This window comes from Trichoderma ghanense (genome assembly GCF_004382785.1).
Source record: "Trichoderma ghanense strain CCMA-1212 chromosome Unknown scaffold_5, whole genome shotgun sequence".
NCBI lineage: Eukaryota > Fungi > Ascomycota > Sordariomycetes > Hypocreales > Hypocreaceae > Trichoderma > Trichoderma ghanense.
This window is the reverse complement of record NW_027395668.1, coordinates 341,800-360,515: the sequence shown is the minus strand read 5'-3', so window position 1 is coordinate 360,515 and position 18,716 is coordinate 341,800. Positions and strand designations below refer to the sequence as shown.

The 18,716-nt window shown below is 54.9% G+C and overlaps 7 protein-coding genes across 7 annotated transcripts; 5 read left to right on the top strand and 2 right to left on the bottom strand.

Annotated features, from left to right (window-relative positions):
* Positions 1-429: 429 nt before the first annotated feature.
* CCMA1212_005055 (uncharacterized protein) lies at positions 430-1,457 on the top strand (the record flags this gene model as incomplete). Its single annotated transcript, XM_073702336.1, has 2 exons — positions 430-581; positions 638-1,457. The coding sequence occupies 2 exons, from the start codon at positions 430-432 to the stop codon at positions 1,455-1,457; spliced, it is 972 nt and encodes a 323-aa protein (XP_073559040.1).
* A 1,889-nt stretch (positions 1,458-3,346) lies between these two features.
* Positions 3,347-4,733, top strand: CCMA1212_005054 (Syntaxin-like protein; the record flags this gene model as incomplete). The annotated part of the gene is made up of 4 exons (XM_073702335.1): positions 3,347-3,363; positions 3,464-3,609; positions 3,678-4,454; positions 4,516-4,733. The coding sequence occupies 4 exons, from the start codon at positions 3,347-3,349 to the stop codon at positions 4,731-4,733; spliced, it is 1,158 nt and encodes a 385-aa protein (XP_073559039.1).
* A 1,079-nt stretch (positions 4,734-5,812) lies between these two features.
* On the bottom strand, positions 5,813-6,853 carry CCMA1212_005053 (uncharacterized protein; the record flags this gene model as incomplete). The annotated part of the gene is made up of 1 exon (XM_073702334.1): positions 5,813-6,853. One exon carries the CDS (start codon positions 6,851-6,853, stop codon positions 5,813-5,815), a length of 1,041 nt encoding a protein of 346 aa, XP_073559046.1.
* A 1,275-nt stretch (positions 6,854-8,128) lies between these two features.
* Positions 8,129-8,791, top strand: CCMA1212_005052 (uncharacterized protein; the record flags this gene model as incomplete). The annotated part of the gene is made up of 2 exons (XM_073702333.1): positions 8,129-8,239; positions 8,306-8,791. The coding sequence occupies 2 exons, from the start codon at positions 8,129-8,131 to the stop codon at positions 8,789-8,791; spliced, it is 597 nt and encodes a 198-aa protein (XP_073559045.1).
* A 767-nt stretch (positions 8,792-9,558) lies between these two features.
* On the bottom strand, positions 9,559-11,027 carry CCMA1212_005051 (Chitinase 1; the record flags this gene model as incomplete). The annotated part of the gene is made up of 4 exons (XM_073702332.1): positions 9,559-9,648; positions 9,740-10,308; positions 10,475-10,706; positions 10,845-11,027. 4 exons carry the CDS (start codon positions 11,025-11,027, stop codon positions 9,559-9,561), a joined length of 1,074 nt encoding a protein of 357 aa, XP_073559044.1.
* A 4,021-nt stretch (positions 11,028-15,048) lies between these two features.
* CCMA1212_005050 (uncharacterized protein) lies at positions 15,049-15,633 on the top strand (the record flags this gene model as incomplete). Its single annotated transcript, XM_073702331.1, has 2 exons — positions 15,049-15,534; positions 15,565-15,633. 2 exons carry the CDS (start codon positions 15,049-15,051, stop codon positions 15,631-15,633), a joined length of 555 nt encoding a protein of 184 aa, XP_073559043.1.
* Positions 15,634-16,310: 677 nt separating this feature from the next.
* Positions 16,311-17,773, top strand: CCMA1212_005049 (Secondary metabolism regulator LAE1; the record flags this gene model as incomplete). The annotated part of the gene is made up of 5 exons (XM_073702330.1): positions 16,311-16,652; positions 16,778-16,847; positions 16,912-16,929; positions 17,023-17,227; positions 17,302-17,773. 5 exons carry the CDS (start codon positions 16,311-16,313, stop codon positions 17,771-17,773), a joined length of 1,107 nt encoding a protein of 368 aa, XP_073558720.1.
* Positions 17,774-18,716: the final 943 nt, after the last annotated feature.

Here is an 18,716-nt window from a genome sequence, read left to right as displayed (position 1 = left end):
GTGTTTCATCTCAGAGTGAAAGGCTAAGATACGTAGTGAGGTATAATGATGGAACTCGTATAGGAGGAGGCTATCATAGAAGCAGCAGCAGCAGCAGTAGTACGAATACGAGTTTCAACCACTTAAAGTTCTCTTACGACTCATAATCCCGCGAGAGAGGATGGTACCTGGCCTGTGACGTAGTAGACACCGACTGCCCACTATTAGTACCTTCTTCCCTGTGACAGAACTTAAGGTTTAACGAATCTTCTGGCTTAGAAGTCGTCCACTGCTGGGAATGACCCCGCATATGAAGGCGGGGCTATACCTGTTCCATTGAGGATTGTTATCTCCTGCTTTCTAAATCAATTGTTCAAATCATACGGCGACTTCCTCAGAACAATTATCAAGTCTTGGCTCCAATCAGATTTGGGCTTCAGAAGCAACAAAATGGAAACGAGACCAGCTTCAAAGGCGGGCTCGTGGTATAAGAGACTTCCGGAAGACTTGATGGAAGATCTCGATGAGCGATTCGCCAAAGTTCCCGAGACGGTCGATGGCTCTTCGCTGCCTATCCCAGGTGCACGAATGATCATTGCGCCGTAAGTTTATATAAGAGAATCATATTTTTCATACTGCAACTCACATGGTCGTCAAGACACGCAGGATACGAGTACTCGGGGGACACGGCGGCCTGGGCTTACAGCTGCCTGGATCTCAGCAAAGCCAAGCGAGTATTTATCCTCGGGCCGTCTCATACTTACGGCTTGTCTGGTTGTGCTGTTACAAAGTTTCAAAGATATGCCACCCCTTTCGGCAACTTCACCGTGGATCGCGATACCATCGAGCGGATCAAAGAGGCGGGACAGATGGCTGATGTGCCGCCGAGGAACGATGTTGCGGAGCACTCGTTGGAAATGCACTTGCCTTTCCTCTACAAACGTTGTCAACAGACCTTCAAAGAGCCAGAAGAATTCCCCACAGTCGTTCCCATTATTGTCGGAAGCCTTAGTCGATCGAAGGAGAAGGATATCGGTCGTGTGCTTCTATCTTACCTCAAGGACGAAGAGAATGCTTTCATCATCAGCTCCGACTTTTGCCATTGGGGCGATCGATTCGACTATGCCGTCTATGCCCCTGATGGGGATATTGGGAGACTGACGACTCTGTACAAGCACAGCCAGAGGCCCCCAGGACCGCCCATCTACGAGACCATTCGATTGGTTGACGAAGCGGCCATGGAAGCTGTCAAGAGCGGCAGCCACGACGCCTTTGTCGACAACCTTCGGCTGACGGGGAACACGGTGTGCGGGAGACATCCGATTGGAGTTGCTATGGCTGCCCTCGAGCTTTATGCTCAGGAGCTCAACGATGAGAACAGGAGCCGCTTCAAGATTGTGAGGTATGCCCGCAGCAGTGAGGTTGTTTGGCCCGATGACTCTAGTGTCAGTTATGTTTCTGCATATGCGGTTTTGTGAAGACAACGTGTGCTTGCAAGAGATGGAACCAGGGTAAGCTTGGTGGCCTGAATTACAACACGATATGTTACTACCTATCTGCTAGGATTTCAATAATATATGCCCATTTTTGAAGCTGCTTTGTCAACGCCATTTTACGGAGTGATTCTCACACAACTCGAGGTAATGCTGGCTGCAATTCGATGCATCGGTTTTGTGCACCACTTGCCTCTGCTAGCTCGCTTTCCCTGCAATGAGCGTCGTGGTTAGAATCGAGTAAACCCGTGTCTGTTTCGAGCAAATGCTTGCATCGCCAGTGTTCATGAAGCATCGTGCGTCTGCAGTTATCCGAATCCGTCGTTGGGCCTTACTGAGCGTGGAGGCAGTGTCGACGATTGTCGCCTAACCCTCGAGGCTGCCCGCAGGTTCTATTTTAAGACTCCTGTGTCAATGCTGACGGCCATGCCGTTACGCAGCACGGAGTGGCGCACGATGGGCGGCGCTATTGCCGTCGTCAGCGTGAAGATTGGGGAACCGAGCTCTTCAACTCGGTGTGTCTGGCGGAGAATCGAAGCCATTCGCTAGCATCAAGCTGTGCGAATGGCGATTGTCTGATCGTCTGTCCAGCCGAAGCTCAAACAAGCGCATCAATTTCATCAACGACTCAGGCAAGATCAAGCAAACTGGAGGAAAAGCACACACCAAAACACCAAAACAGGCATGGCGGTGATCCCCTGGCGCTACCAGCTGATACCCCCGTATTCTGTGGTGCAATCTCTGCGACTCATCAAAACCCTGGCAGGGACCCGATGCCACACCCGCTCATTCAGCCAGGGCAAACTCCATGCACGCCACTGGCCGGCCGTCCACTAGCCCGCGCCGTGCTGCAGCTGCTGGTCCAATCACGGCCGCTGGTTGTCGAGACCATCTGACGGCTGGAGAGAGGATGAAGAAGGGAGACAAAGGCAAAAGAGAGCCTTGCCCCCCAGGATTCGATTGCGGCTGCTCGCGGTTGATTGCCTACTGATCAGGGCGACTTGTCTGCTCGCCTATGAATTGTCGGGGTAGTTATGTTCAGTAGTTGTATACTGGTGATTTCGTTTGGCCGTCGATCTCCTGGCCGGCACTGAGCTTTAGCGGCGAGAGCAAGATTACTGCTCGTGAATGGTGTTATTGCGGCTGCCTTCCATTTTGTCTTCATTTTAAACCTGGTGCCACGGCGCAGGGTCTTTGTACCAATCGCTGTGCTGCTACTTCCTGGAGTGTCCCAAATTGCACCCTTTGACCTGCTTCCAGCAAGTACCCAGATACTTGCAGCCACCAGGCCCCAAGACTCGTAGGGCCGCCCCTTCCTTGTCGCGGCTCCGCTATTGTGCAGCTGCCCCCTTCTCGCCTTCCTCGCGACCCCTGTCTGGAAACCGGGGCTTGGGCCTCCTGCTCCTGGGCCATTTCACTTGTACCTTATTCCTCACTCTCTTTCTGCCTCCAACCCTCTCTGCCTCTGCAATTTTACCTTGGCTGTTCGCATTTTGATTTGCTTCACTACAGAGCTATCACCTTTCTTTTTGCTGGTGCTCTTTCCTTTCTCCTTTCCCCCTCTTGAGCTGCGCATCGCCAGAAGCCGTCGTCGATACCCTCGATTCCCACTCGACCAGCTTCTGCAGCCCGCAGCATCTCGCCAGCCTCCGAATCCCGGCATCCTCCTTGGCCGAGCCCACCATGAGTGTGAGTGTTTCACCCCAACTCTCCTACCGCTGCTGTTTCAACACGGACGGTCGACCAGACAAGAAAACTGTCTCTGTTCGCACTGCCGTCTGCCCAATTTCCCCCTTCTTCTCGTGAAATCCTCCCGTACACACGCATAATACCTTTACGCGCCATTCTATGATTCCGCGAATAACTCGCTAACAATGTCACAACAGTACGGGTTAGTAGCAGACCTTATGGATAAACCACGAGCGATCTGGGGCCGCTTGCAATGCCCCTCGGCGTCAACATTCCAGCCGCTGATAGCAGTCTCACATTAGATACAACAATAAGCAAAACCCGTACGACCAACGGGACGACAACTACGGCGGTGGTAGCTATGATCAGGGCGGCTATGACAACCCTCCTCCCAGCTACAACAACGCACCCTATGGCTCTGGTGGCCGTGGTGGTTACCAACAAGCCGGTATGTCTGATGATACGCCTTGTATCATCCGGATGCTTTAGATTCAGAGCCTGACCTTGAACCCACAGGCAACGCAGTAGAGATGGCCCCTTTGACGCAAAACGCCGGCGGCATGGCCCGCGAAGACCCCAACGCGATCCGTAACGAGTGCCGCGACATCAGCAACAGTGTCCGTCAAGTCGAAAGCAACCTGGAACAGATCAAAGTCCTTCAGTCCCGAGTCCTCAGCGATGTCGACAGCTCCTCGTCCAGCCAGTCCAACCGCCAGCTGGATGCCCTTACCACCGAGACCATGGCCACCTACCGTGCTCTCGCCGACCGCGTGCGTGCCGTCAAGTCCAAGCCCGAAGGCCGAAGTGCTATGAACAGCGGCCACGTGGACCGAGTCGATCGAGAGGTCAAGGCCGTCATCACCAAGTACCAGACCGTCGAGTCCGAATTCCAGGCCGCTGTCAAGCAACAGATGGGCCGCCAGTATCGCATTGTCCGCCCCGAGGCTACGGAAGAGGAGGTCCAGGCTGCGGTGGACGGCACCGGCAACAGCCAGATCTTCAGCCAGGCTCTGATGCAGAGCGACAGACAGGGCCGTGCTCGTGCGGCACTGAGCGCCGTCCAGGACCGCCACAAGGAGCTGCTCAAGATTGAGCAGCAGATGACGGAGCTGTTCCAGCTGATGCAGGATCTCGACACCCTCGTCGTCCAGCAGGACGCCGCCATTGTGCAGATTGAGCAGAAGGGCGAGGAGATTGTCGATAACCTCGATAAGGGTAACGAGGAGATTGCGGTGGCCGTCACAACCGCCAGGGCTACCCGGAAGAAGAAGTGGATTTGCCTTGGTATTGTTGGTATGTTGGATTCTGCTTCCCTCTGGCGCGGCTCCAACCTCAAGCTAACCAACCTTTGCAGTTGCCATCATCGCCATCGTCGTCATCATTGTTCTCATCTACATCTTCGTCGTCCGAGGAGGCAGCGGCAACAACAACAACAAGCGATCTTTGCTGGAAAGTGTCGCCGTGCCAGCTGTCCGTCTCAGCGCCCGCACGCCCCTGAGCGCCGATTTGGCCGTGAGGCTGGGCCGCATAGCCCACGGAAGACCTCACATGCCCGTTGCACTTCCGCAGTAGAGGCCGAACTCTAACAGGAGAGGGCTTACCAATGACGAAGCGAACTCAAGGAAGGAAAGAGTGAAGAAGCACAAAAGGAACGCACACACCCGTTTGACTCATTTTCATCGAAGGCATTGTATAAAAGTAGCTATCGACATGTGGCAAGGACATGTGCCTCTATTTCTTTTGTTTTCGCCCTTTGGATCCGGGCACCACACAAAGGGCTGAAACCATTCCGACGTCTGTTGAGGGGGGAATGAGCCTTGGATTTTTGATTTTCTTATGTCCGTCGAAGACTGGGAGATGCCGATTGGATTGACTGTTTTTAGATGCCTCTGCGATTGTCTTTTTCGTTTACGCTTGTCTGGCTGCAGTATTTTCTGTTTGGGAAGATTATATTTTTGGAGTTTAGCATTTGAGGCGCTCAGCAGAAAGTTACCCCTTTAAATCGAATCTTAATCAAACTATTCTCCTTCTTGCCTCATATCTAGAGCTGAAGATGTGGCCGACTCGGTATGAGGTTTCAAAGCACCAAAAGTATTATTAAGATGTACTATGGTAAATTAGGTGGTTGAGAAGAAGAAATCTCATGAGCGGAGAACAAGTCTTGAGCCCCAAAAGGTCAGCTACGTAGGAAGAATAAAGGAGCAAAGATAGATTAGGGAAAGCAAACATTGGAGATGAAAAGAAGACTCCGGAAAATCCCTATTTGATAGAGAAACGAGAGGAACAAACAGATCTAAGCCCAATTGCAGGCGACTGGACGCCAAACGATGCTTTCCGAGGGAGCTTGCGTTGCGAGTCGTTCATCTTGAGAGAAGAGAGGTCTGAAGTCAGAAGTGTAGAGTGGAGTCGAGGGTGATGGTTGTTGTTCGTGCCTGAGATTGGCGTCTTTGCGTCATTCGTTATAGGGGCTGTTGTGGGCGAGGTCGTGTGGAAAGGAAGAGGAAAAAGAGATGGTCGAGATCGACAGATGCATGTAGAGAGGCAGAGGCAGACAGAACGGGATGAAACACGAGATCAAGTCTCCACGACTTTGGGTAGCCATGATTCGGCTCCTTGTCATCCATCCGTTTATCCAGCCCTTTCAGAGCCTCTCACCCCGTACCGTCATCTTCCAAAACCACCGGCGCCGTCGACTCTGCTGGCGGTGGTGCTGCACCCGGCGCATCCTCTCCCTCTTCCGAATGCCCTCCCTCATTCGTCCTCGCCATCACCTCCTTCCGCCGCTCGCCCTCATCAACAACCTTCTTCAGCACACCCATCCGCCGCCTAAACTCTTCAACGAGCTGCTCGATATTCTCCCTCCCGACGATCCCGCTCCCCGAAGCAGGAAGACTATTCGGCCTCGAGCTCACGGGCTCGCGCTCCACGCCCTCGACGCGAAGCACGACGGACGTGGCAGTGTTCTCGTTGCCATTGTCAGCACCGGCAGCAGCAGCAGCAGCACCGCCGCTGCCGTGCTGCTGGAGGGACAGCTGCGAGCTCGTGACGGCAAAGTCGGGCGTCAGGCTCGAGGCCCAGGACACGCTCCATTGGCCGTTGGGCGCGGCGGGCGGAGCGAGGTCGACGACGAGGGCGCGGTGCAGGGGGTCCGTCTGCGGGGCGGTGAAGACGGCCGAAGCGTCGTCGTCGCTGAAGAGGTAGTGCACACGGGGGTGGACGGTGGTGTTGGTGGTGGTGTTTGTCAGGAGGGTGAAGATGGGCTCGAAGGGCGGGAAGTCGGAGGCGTCGTCTGCGGCGGTGGTCGTTGGGGCATCGTCATTGTTGGGGTTGTTGCCGTCGGTTTCGGCGTTGATGATGCCGCTGTCGAGTCCGTGGCCCCGACGTTGATGCTGCTGATGCTGCTGCTGATCAGGAGGAAGCTGGGCTTCTCCTGGCCGAGCTCCCATGATAGCTCCTTCTGACGCGGCGACAAAGTGCTGCTGCCGATGAGGCTGAGATGGACCACCCTGGCCCTGACTCTGACTCTGAAGCTGCCCCGGATGCAAATTCTGACGATAGTTCTGACTCGGACGCCGTTGCGCTGGCGATGACGCCGCCAAGGACGACGACGACGAACCGCCGTGATGATGGTAGTATCCCGCGGGAGACGCTGACGCCTCCGCGACAGGCTGATCCCTATCTGGGCCGGACATGGTGATGGGACTGGATGACGGTGACGCAGAGCAAGGGCGACGACAGAGACGGCATCTTTCAAGAAGAGGAGAAGAAGCCCATCCCCGAAATGAGAAAAGAACCCAAAAAGGCAGCAAATAAGGGCCTGTCGGTTTTTCCCTTTTTCCCTGTTCTTGCTTGTCCGTCAGCCGTGTGCCACCGCCGTCGTTGGTGTTTGATTGGGGAGAGCGCGAGAGTGAGGCTGCGCGGCTACCGGAAGCGTCCAGGTGCCTACTAGTAGGTGCTGCTAACCGGGCTGTGTGTAAGGAGAAGGTACTTGCAATGGACCTCGGGGGACGGCAGTGACCCGAGCCGAGAGCCGGTATAGCGCGTGTATGGAATACACACCACAAACACGGCTCCTCTCAGGTGTCAGGTCATACAGGCTTGACAGGTGTCTTAACCACTGCGGGAGTCTCACTGTCCAGTGCCAGCGCCAGCACCAGCTCAGCGCCGTAAGGCACCCGTAGGTGGCGCCTCGTCTTCGCTGCAAGTCGGCTGATGCCCAGTCGGAATCACGCTGAGGCGCTGCAGCACAGCTGGATGCGCTGTCCAGCTCCCCGATGCCGTTATGTAAGAACGATATCCGTCACGCAAGCTGCTCTCCCGCTGTCCCTCGCCAGCAACAGCGACAAGAACAGCAAATGCTTGTGGTCACGTCAACCTCGTCCGACATGACAGATGACGCGCACTCCATCCACGCTTATCTTATCGCCACGTGAGAGCCGCATGCAAGCAAGCATCATACCGCGCATTCGCACGACGAGTATCGAGCCACATCGAAGACAACAAGGCACACATAAACACACAGGCACACAGGCACACACACACCACGCTGACAGAAGACGCCAAGCAAAGATCCAACACGCAGATACCCAAAGCAATGGCGTCCATCTCACTTCATCTCTCCTTCCACCCAACGCCTCAATCCAGAAGCTCCAAGGCCAGCAAGGAGAGCCTCCTCGTATCTCTGCATCATCGGGCAGAATTGGGATGGCTGGGGAACACAGTTCATCGCTGGTCTGTTGACCTCCTCTTCAGTCGGCCTTTTCCTCTCTCTTTCTGCTCGGCATGCTTATACGAAGGCACCTGGGTCTGTGTCCGCACGTAATAAACAAATAACCGCGCCCATTGGAAAGAAAAAAAGAGGTCGCCGCCTCTTTGCTGTCTCGTCGACTCCATTTTCTGCTAGCGTTGAGGCTAATCTAGTACCTGTCCTACTGCAGAGCCATTGGGCTTATGCGGAGCAGCGCGCCATGGCTGGATCCGCGAGGTCCAACGTCGTGGATAAAGAGGATGAGAAGGATATCAAGTCCGACTTCTCGCTGCCTGCTGGCGTGATGCCCACCAGCGGCATTAAGTTCGTGGTGGCCGCCAAAGCCAGCCACTGCTCACACAGACGATGAGACTAATGCCAATAGCATCCGACTTAGCACGGCGTCTTCCTCATGCTAACTTTTGCGTCAGAGGCCAAGGAGAGGGGCTCTCCAAAAGGCCAGCAGATCCTGCAGCTTCTCCTCAGCTCACAGCGGCGCCAGACGAGCGGGACGGAGCGAAGACAAGTCGAAGCTTTCGTTCGATTGCGTTCTAGCACCATGAGGAGCTCGCAAATGGCACCGACCTTATTAACAAAGAGTGTTCCACCAGTCCCAACATCCGAGTCGAGAACCTTTTTGTCGCCCAAGAAAGCCCGACCTCGGCCGCAGCCGCTCCGCTCCAGTGCGTCCCGGCTTTCTGTCAACCAAACCGTCACCGATCCTGCGTTGGCCCGTTCAAGACGAAGAGCCGCTCGACCAGTCAAGGCTCCCGGGCCCGATTTTCTGCACCACAACAAGCTGCATGCTTGGGGGTCCCAAATTTTCCATATGCAGACCAAAACGACCTTCTTACCCCAGTTGGGCGTGCCGACTTGGCTTTGAAACGCACCGCTCTGCTCAGTGACGTTTTCCTCTGCCCGGTGCCACAAAAAAATCTTCTTGGCGGCTTCGACGTGCCTTTTCCAGTGACGCTGCCATGTACCTGATGACGCTATGAATGGCCATGGTCCCGTCCGTGCGGTTCGTGTCCATCAAGTGGTCAGCAAGCGGCGGAAGGCCTCGAGGCGAGAGAGCATTGGTTACACTGAAGCTCCCTAGTGGGCGGGAGGGAGGAAGACGGCCCAAAGAAAGAGGAGAAACAGAAAGAGAAAGATTGTTGTGATTAGCCCTTTCCCCCGGAGAGATGAGAAATGCAGCCAAAGAAAGACAAAAGAAAATCAAACGCCTGTTCCCCGTCTATTGTGTAGTCTATAAAGGGATATCATCGAAGGACATTGGCTCCCCTCCCTCCCCGCCCACATACGTACCCATTGAACTTGCACTTCTCCTTCCATTTCCCTCTTTTTCTGGATCTTCTCTTTCTACCCTGACCAAGAGAAAATCTTGCGCCCAGAAAGAAGATCCGTCACCGTACCGCAGAACGGGACGATGGCCGACAGGCTGTTGCTGCAAAGACGTCCGAGTCATGCTGCTGCTTGCACAAGTCAAACCCCCCTCCCTTCCGTCGGTTGCTTTGTCAACAATAGCGGTAAGGCGAAGACCGCGAAGTCCGCTGGCGTATGGGTCATGAGAAGTCTATATGAACCAGGCTGGAAAAAAATAAAGTAATAGAAAAGACGTCATAATCACCGTGTGGAAGCACCGCCTCGTCAAGACGTGTGCAGAGCGCGGAAACCGGCCGCGATCAGGCTTCTAGATTGATCTCGAGAATCCGCCGGTCCGTTCCAATAGAAGAGCCCCTGTATTGCCGAGGAAACACACAGCCTGAGCGTTAGCAAAGAACCTTTTGACCGTCTCTCGAACTTTGGAATGAATATGAGCTCCACAAACCCCTAGGCCCTTTTGCTTGCAAAATTCCGCCTTCACCTTGACCGTCTCAGGGTTGTCGTACGTGACAAATCCCCCATCGCCGCCGACGCATTGGGCCGCAATATAGCGTCTATCCACAATCTCTTTGCATCCTTTCCGTGGCAGTTCGCTGTACTCAAAGGTGCCGTCTTGGCCGCCGACGCCGTTGAACTCCTGTCCGGGCCCGTTGGATTTCAAAAAGCTTCGTCCGTACGTGGGGATCCCGAGCAGGATGCTCTTTGCAGGGAAGCCTTGTGCCATGAGGTGTGCCACGCCGGACGACGCCGACGGCTCGTCCTTGTTCATCGTGTATAGCTGTGCGTGATGGCCGCTCTTGGACGTCCATGTGCCGAAGAAGTCGTACGCCACAAGGTTGATGTAGTCGAGGTACTCGGCTGCCGTCGCCAGGTCGATCAGCTGGAGGACCTCCTTGGCCGCAGGCAGCACGGCGGTCAAGATGAAGCGGTCATCGGGCAGATGAATCCGGACTGCTGCCAGCAGGGCCAGGAAATCTTGGCCATGTTTGGCCTCGGACGGGAACTCCCACGCAACTAGTCATCCGGCCATTCTACGGTTAGTTGTGGACTCGGGCGTGAGAGCGAGATTAAGAAGAGGCGGATCGGGAAGAGTGATGGAGAGTGGGTGAACGAGGATGAGCGGTTGAGGGTGAACGTGTGAATGGGCATGTGAAGTTGTCTGAGAAAGTCTTGTACTCACTGTCGATGCCGTCAAGCCCGGAAGCCTCGACAAGGCCAAGGGCGGACCGGGCAAAGTTGTCTCTGAGCAGGGTGTTCGACGCAACAATGGGAAACACCTCGGACGCCGTGCTGCCGCCAATGGATAAGACCACCTGCAGGTGAGGGTGCCTCTGCTTGAGATGCATCAAGGATCCCAAACCACCCTGAACGCCATCCACTGGCGCTCTCGCATCGGCCCACTCATCGCCAAGCTGGGCCACACGTCACAAAAAGTCAGCCAGCCGAGCAACAGTATGCAGGTGTAATCTTCTCAGCCATGTCCCGAACAAACGCTCGGGGAGAAGCCACCTTGGCAACGGTGGTTTCCGGGCTCTTCACTAGGGACTCACAAACACATTGCCGTCCGCCGTCACGCTGGCATAAGCATAATACACGTGGTTGATGCAGCTGTAATTGAGCATGCCCGGCGAATCACCTTGGTATATCCTGCTGCTAGGGAAATAGACTGCATTGGTGTACATGACTCTGGCCACACTGGTGGCCATACGTGACTTGCGCGAGACGCCGCTCATGGTGCTGTCGGTTCACGGCCAGAGGAAGCCGGAGGAAAACGGCGATGTCGGCGACAGGGACGGCGTCGTTCAGGAATAGCCGTGGCCGTGAACGGGGTTCATCAATTGGTAGCCGAGTCTTTGAAGCATATAGAGAAGCGCCAGGGGATGGCTCTCGGAGTTTTGCGAGAAGGGGGGAGAAAACAAAAGAGGCAGCAGCATGGGATAGTTTTGTAGTCAATCGGTAACATTGTGAAGATCCAACCTCAAGGACCCTGCCGGAGGAGACGTACTACTCGGGGCGGGCTAGCTCCGGAAGGCCAGACGACCAAGACAGCAGCAACTCAGGTTAGGCATCAAGGGGGTGGGCAGTCGTGCTGGGGCTCGATGCCGGCGTGTCGTGTGTTTCCTGGGGGCATGGCTTGCCAAACACCATCCACACGCGGCGTCGTACGGAGCGCTCACCCATACGAGCATACACCGATATAGCAAGAGGGAGTCCAAGCCCTAGGCCGAGCAAATGACCAGCGGTCCAGACAGTGGGACGGGTAACAGACGAGTAGCAAGTCGCAGTGGGGGCCGGGGCTTCGAGGTGTCTTGGGCACTGAGAGAACACAGATACGGGACACCAAGAAGAATGCAAATTACGCACAGGGAAAAAAGAGATGAGGGTCCGAAGAAAGGCCTGGGACTGGTCAGAGGCCAGGGAGAGACGAAGCCGTCCACGATGCATGACATAATTGCGGGGAGCCCAACTGCTGACTTGCGTGCGAAGAGGAGAATGACATGTAAAGAGACAGAGGCAGTGACAGCATGCGTGGGATGGATGGCTAGATCCGAGGACAGCGTTGGATGGAGCCGGTACCTGCTGGCCGCGTTGATGAGCCACCTCTGGCGGACCCAGTCGTCCAGTCTGCTCCAACGTTGTATGGGATGGATCCCTGGTGAACGTGGTTCCCTTCCCTCGCACGTATATGCCAGATAGAGCCATGCTCCTCCTCGTTGTTCGCACATGCTCAGTTCAGAGCATACGTCGTGCTCGTGATCGACTGGGCCGTCGGCGATCTGACTCCAGTGGAGGGGGTGTGATGTGACCCGTTGGGAGCCCTGGACACGATGGACGCTGGATAGCTAGACTGGTGAGGTGGACTTTTGTCCCAAAAGGCCCGTCCTAACCCAGATCCCGCTACCGCTCTTTTTATTTTTTTCGCCAGCAGCGCCGGCGGCCGTGGTCAATTCCCTTCTCGAAGCTTGCCATATTGCCATGTCTCGACTATCTCTTTCCCTGTCCCTGTCATTCTTCGTCTTCTCTGGATTTCCTTCTCACTCCAGCCGCACGGACTCTGGGTCCCAAAATTAGGCTGCTTCCACCCATGTTTGTCGTCGTCTTAGATTGGATCCGTGACTTCACAGAAACCTCCTAAGCGCCGTGGCTACAGCTCGCCCTGTGGATGGCAGACGCGACTCGTCTTTGTTGCTTTTCTTGACCGCCGGCTTCAACTTCCTTGCTTCGCAATGCCCTTTTTGCGTCTGTTCGGGTTGCAAGCCGTGGAATGAGACAGGCTAATGCGATACTAGCCCGACGCCTCGACGATGGCTCTCTAACGGAGCCCAATGTTGACAAGAGGAGCCAACACTCCAGGAGGTGGTGAGGCGTCCTTGAACGACTTCCTTGACCGAAATACACGCCGCATATCATCTGAAAGCATGTCAGATTCGCCTCGTGGCCATGCGTCCACGGTGGGATGAGGGTGTCGAGGCGGCGAGACCGAAATCATCGTGGAGTCGCTCCGTTGCTCCATCGAAGCCATCAACGCCAACACCGCCAAAACCGCCGGCCAGAGTGGAAAGGGAAAACAGCAACGGGGCGTGCCTTGTCGAATCGTACGGGAAAACGTTCTGGTTAATTTGGAAGCGATGGGCGTTGCGGAATGCTCACTGTGAGACAAGTAAGAAGTCGACCGCAACGTGAAGTCTGGAGGCTAGGGAAACCACGGCGTGGAACCGACACGACACGACGTCATACGGCACAGCCTGTAGTTCGTCTGAATGCCCTTGTTGTACGGCCTGGTTGGGCCTGGTTGGGCTTTGTTTGGTCATGGAACAGCGCATCTGTGTGAGAGCGAAGTGAACAAGGAAGGGAGAGAGAAGAGAGAAGGAGGTCAAAGCTGAGGCTGTGGTTGATTGGCAAGTGCAGGGTGAGTCAACGTGCCGCGCAAGGCTGTGAAAACGGGCACCCTCAGGCATCAACCATTCCTTCCGTCCTCTCCGCCTTTCTCGCTTCCAACGTCAATGCCTCTTTCTCTTCTTCTCTTCTTCTCGTCTTCTCGTCTTGTCGTCTTGTCGTCTTCTCTTCACTCCTCTTCTTCTTCGCTCCCTCGCTCTGCTTGTGTGCTGTCACGATACGTAGCAAGTCGGCCGGAAGGAGATTGTACATCCCGGGGCAATTTCCTCGTGTGGGCTGAGAGCCTAAGCGATGAACCCTCTATAATGCTGTTCTGTACCTTATGGAGAATAATGACAAGGAGGAGAATGGCCGTTTCTCCATCGAGGGAATTTTCGCCCCCTCTGCTACTATGTGCTGTTCCGTCTTCTCCCCCTCATGTTGACCAATGAACGGATAGGTAACGTAGAACGTTCATCGTTGATGGCAGACCATGCTCATTCTTGTGCTTACCAAGTGCAGAAACTCGCCTGACCATCATGCTTCTCATACGACGTGCATAGACTGCATACCTGGAAGAAGAAGTCGTAATTCCCAGTAATCGCTTCTGTGGCAGCAGCCCTTGGCTACACTGAGCCATGACTTTCAAAACTGAGTTGCGCTGTTCATGCCCGACTGTTGGCTGAGCCGAGTCCCATAATCAAGCTTGAGCCCTGGGGAGGCACCTGACGAGCTTCAGGATGACCAGGAGCACTTCACCGACTTTGAGACCTTGATCATTGGCCTCTGGACAGCTTTCCGCCCGTCTTAGGACCACCATGGACACATGTCTACAAGTCAATGGTATTGCTAGAACGCTCGAAGTTTCGGCGAGAGGGTCTTCTATGCGTTCCGAGCATCATCCTGCCCCTTGACGTTGTATCCGTTGCGGCGACCCGTTGCTCAGCTCACATCGGTTTCAAGTTCTGCTCCAGTTTACGACGTCAGCCGCTGCACGACCTATACAGGATGGTGCACAAGACGCTGCACAAACTGCCGCGCCGGCTAGGCAGCCCCTGGTGTCCGTACCGTTGACCAGCGTAGGTATACTCCAAAGTATGGAGCGGTCATGAAGAAGTCTCCGACAGCAAGGCAAGGCGGGGAACAGAGGTCAGGATCCTTGCTGTTCGGTGGACACCGAACCGTCTGTTGCAGGCGTCTTTGCGCCTTGACTGGATACCGCTTGTGACTGCCACGTTTTGATCTGCTATGAGTGCTCCGTTCACGTGAACAAAAGGAGAGGTGCATCAGCAGTCTCCGAGTCGTACGCCAGCAAAGACAGGCACCAGTCCAGGCATGCCCTGACCGCCGGCTCCATGCTTGGCTACCCAAGAGATCCATCGAATATAAGAGATGGATGTTGTTGAAGCACGCCGCACCGAGTTGGTAAGCATGTTCCCTCTTGGTACCCGATAGCGAGTGTTAATAGCATGAAAGTCTTGTTCAGGCCCAAAAAATGATCACGAGGCATTCGCGTGGACTGCTTTATTCTACTGTGCCCAAGATATCCTACGCGGACATCCTCCACCGCGGCTCATCTTGGCCCAACATCACTCCTATGAAATGAAACCAACGGGGTACGGGACACACTGCGATTCACAGCCCGCTCGGACCAGAGGCGCAGCCCCCCTGATAGGCCAAGGAAATCGCATGTCTATCAATGCTGGACTTGCATCACCCCGGTTTTTGCAGACTGTGATAGGAGGAAAAACGAGGGACGAGACGAGCCAAACACAGCACGGCTTGGATATTCCCCGATCGTGATGCCACTCTTCAACATTCTTCAACTCTTCCCCGCTTGCGCATCCTCCGCAGCCGCATATCTACTACACTAGCGATATGTATGTTGCGTGCCGCTCGGGGAGGATCTCGGATGCTGCCGGGGTGCTTCTAGACCTCAATGCCCCCCGAAACTGGAAGGCAGCGGCGGGTGCTGTGTCGCAAATATCACAGTTACCGCGTCTGTACTTGAGCGTTACCCCGGTATTCTCTCACGACGACGACGCAACGCCACGCCATTCTCCTCACAAGGCCATTGAGCTGATCGCAACATCCTGCTGCTGTAAGGACAGAGCTGGATCAGCTTTCCTCTTATCTTCTTTTTCGGGCAAAGACTGCAGGGCAAATGCCTCAGCTAGGTACCTGTATGTGTCAAAGGTACTACTGTGCCGTGTCCCTGGCCACATCCATGCTCACATTACAGGTATAAGTCTGGACAGAGCACAGAGTTCGTACGAGTACAAGCTGTATCCACGACGACGACGTAAGCGAGCCTGCTACATACGTGAACGGTGCATGGTTGTTTGCGCGTCTGCAGGGCACAATACGACCCCCAGGTTCTGTTCATCAGCCCAGTGCCACGGGTCTGGCTCGTTCAGCCGTTGCCTGTTGGTTATGCGCAAGACGCGTGCGCGAACTGTCTGAAAGAGACTTCCTCTGGGAAACAGTGCCTCCTCAACGCTGTGAGATGTCGAATATGGTCGACCTGCACATGTCTTGGAAAACTAGGCTGACGAATCCACGGAGCAGGCTCTCCACTGCGATATTCATCCCACGACTGTACTCAGCTGGTATCTACCGAGTAGCACTAGTCCGAGCTCCTGATGAAGTACACATCACTCGATACGTGAGAACCGAGGCGATTGCGATTTGATCCGACACCAACCATTGGCCCGAACCTCTCGAAATCCTGCTCGGCCCATTAGCGCCACGAAGACAAAGGAGCACCTCGACCAACCTCGCCAGCCACTTGTCACACCCCGACCGAGCCGCCAAGCTGTCACCGTCACCGGGCCTCTTCCTCCTCGGCAGTTGGATGCCAAAGAAGCGTCTGGCGGACGAGGCAAGAGAAGAGCCAGGCGGCTAGTCCAGCACCTTAAGGTACTTAATTAGGGGACCCCTCATCTGGACGGAGCAGACATGCCTGCTAGTGCTCTGGCAGGGGAACAGGGAAAGGGACTAATCTTCAACGGTGGAGCTTGAAGGTTCCACTTCGGTCTTAACCGTCTTGTCTCTTAAGCCAAACAAAGGGTCATGGCTCCGGCTGGATTCAAGTCCAACCCAACTTCTTACCCACACGCATCTAGGGATTCTAGGGCACCATGTATGACGACGATGACACCACGTTTTCGCTGGTGTCAACCGCGTCGGTGACGGATGCCACGAGCATCACCACGCGGACCGAGCTCGAGCTGGACCACGCCGACGACGAGCCCGAGGCCGAGACCGGCTTTGCGGGCGTCAACGATGCCAGCAGCGACTTCGAGAGCGGCTGGGAGGTGTCGTCGGGGCCGTCCACGTCGGTGCCGCCAAGCGTCTACGAGGATGAGATTGCGTACGGCCGACGCTATCACGGCTTCCGCAGAGGCATCTATCCCATGCCCAACGACGAGGTCGAGCGGCACAGAGAGGAAACCGTCCATGCTCTGTTTCTCCAGCTGATGGTATGTCCGGAGGAAGCGGGGATTCCTTTTCGCCTTTCTATCCCCTTGCGCCGGCATCTGTCACCAATTCCTTCGGCCGCGTCGGAACGACTGGGTAATGAAATGCTCACACGTCTGGGTGCTAGGGCGGGCATTTATTCTATTCCAACATTGGCGGCCATCCCCAGAAAATCATTGACATCGGCACTGGAATTGGTGAGTTACTTGCTAGGCCGACACGGAGTCGTCTACCCATTTTGCTAATCAGCCGACCGAACAGGAATCTGGCCTATCGATGGTACTGCAACGCTCTTCACCCTCGCTTCCATGCTCACCGGCGGCGCACCGACTCGCCTTTTGGGTACATGACTGACTGACGTTCTCCTGGTAGTTGCCGACCAGCATCCGAGCGCAAGCGTTATCGGCACCGATCTGTCACCGATCCAGCCATCATGGGTACCCATCAACGTCCGCATGTTCATCGAAGACAGCGAAGAGCCCGAATGGCTCCACGGCTCCGAGTTCGACCTGGTTCACTTTCGGCAGATGACGGATGTTTTGCGGGACCTCAAGGGCCTTCTTACCAAGATATACCCGTTCGTACTCGCTGCTGCTCACGATGTGAAACACGCATCGACTATCAAGGAAGGTGGCTGATATTGGCGGATAGACACGTCAAGAACGGCGGCTGGGTCGAATTCCACGAACTCATGACGGAGATCCGATGCGACGATGGCACCATGAAGGACGACGATCCCCTCCGAGTGTTCCTTGATACGGTGAAGGACGGCCTGCGAGTCTACGGCATCAACATTCTTGCCATTACCGACATCGAGCAGATTCTTCGGGAGACCGGTTTTAGCAATGTCCACTGCATCACGAAGAAGGTACCGATTTCGACGTGGCCGCGGGACAAGACGCTGCGGGCCCTCGGCGTGTTCATGAAGACGACCATCAATGATTCCCTCGGCGCCATGGCAGCCAAGCCCCTGGCGGCTTTGAACCTGTCCCCGGAACAGCGGGTGGCTATGCTGGAAGCGGCACGAGAGAGTCTCGAGGACGCCTCGATCCACCGCTACGTCAACTGCTGCGTGTGTTACGCTCAAAAGAGAGAGGGCGACTTTGCCGACTCTCTGTACTGAACGGCCTTGTCCCATCCTTTTATGGTGTTTTGCTATGACTACGGAACTTTCCGACTTGGGACGGAATCACAACCTTGACCAGGCTTGAACGCCTGCCTGGCCCTATGGGCAGCTGGGTGCATGGATTTTTTCTGCTTTTCCCTTCTCTTTATGCGGAGTTGTTTCTGGGTTCTTCATTAGAGATTGCATATCAGGGCTTATTGCTGGTATCAAAAGGCTTACCGAGTCTGCGTCTGTCTGTCTGTTTGTTCGCGTGTTTTGTTTGGGCGGTCTCTTTTCCTTCTTTTCCTCTTCTTTTGGTCACTCGCTCTCGATGCCTTGGCTTGTTCACCAGGCATGTCTTGATATTCATACGGCATTATAATACCCTCGGCATCTACAATGCCGCTTAGTTCTCGGCTTTATTTCGCATAGCTGCTTCATCTCGGTTTCGGGGATACTGCCAAGGGCGGTTGTCTCACGAGAATCCCGGTGAGGCCATCACGGTCTACGGTTGAGTTTGATGCTGGGACGTCTACCAATCAAAAAAACAAATTGTAATACATGTTGTTTTTACCTGCAAACAAAATGCTGTTTCATGCAATCCTGTGCCTCGTATAACATTGGCCGTGGCGTAGACGGTAAGAGATGGTCGCTAGATGGATACCTCAGAAGCCGAGACGGTTCAAGTTGGAGGTGTGGCTGACAAATGCGCCACTAGTGGCTGAAGCTGGGGTGATTGTCAAGCACAAGGATCAGACCAACAGACGACCATCCTCGACTTTCTCCATTCAAGCTTCAGCTTTTTGCCTCTTCAAATCACTGCAGCACTCTCTGCCATTGTTCCTCAACAACGCCCTCACCAAGGCCCTCACGATCCTACGAGCCTACAACTCAACGCCTCTCTCACGCAATCTTGCAATCTCTCCTTACCCTCGACATCGCACAAGCAGAGCCATCAATT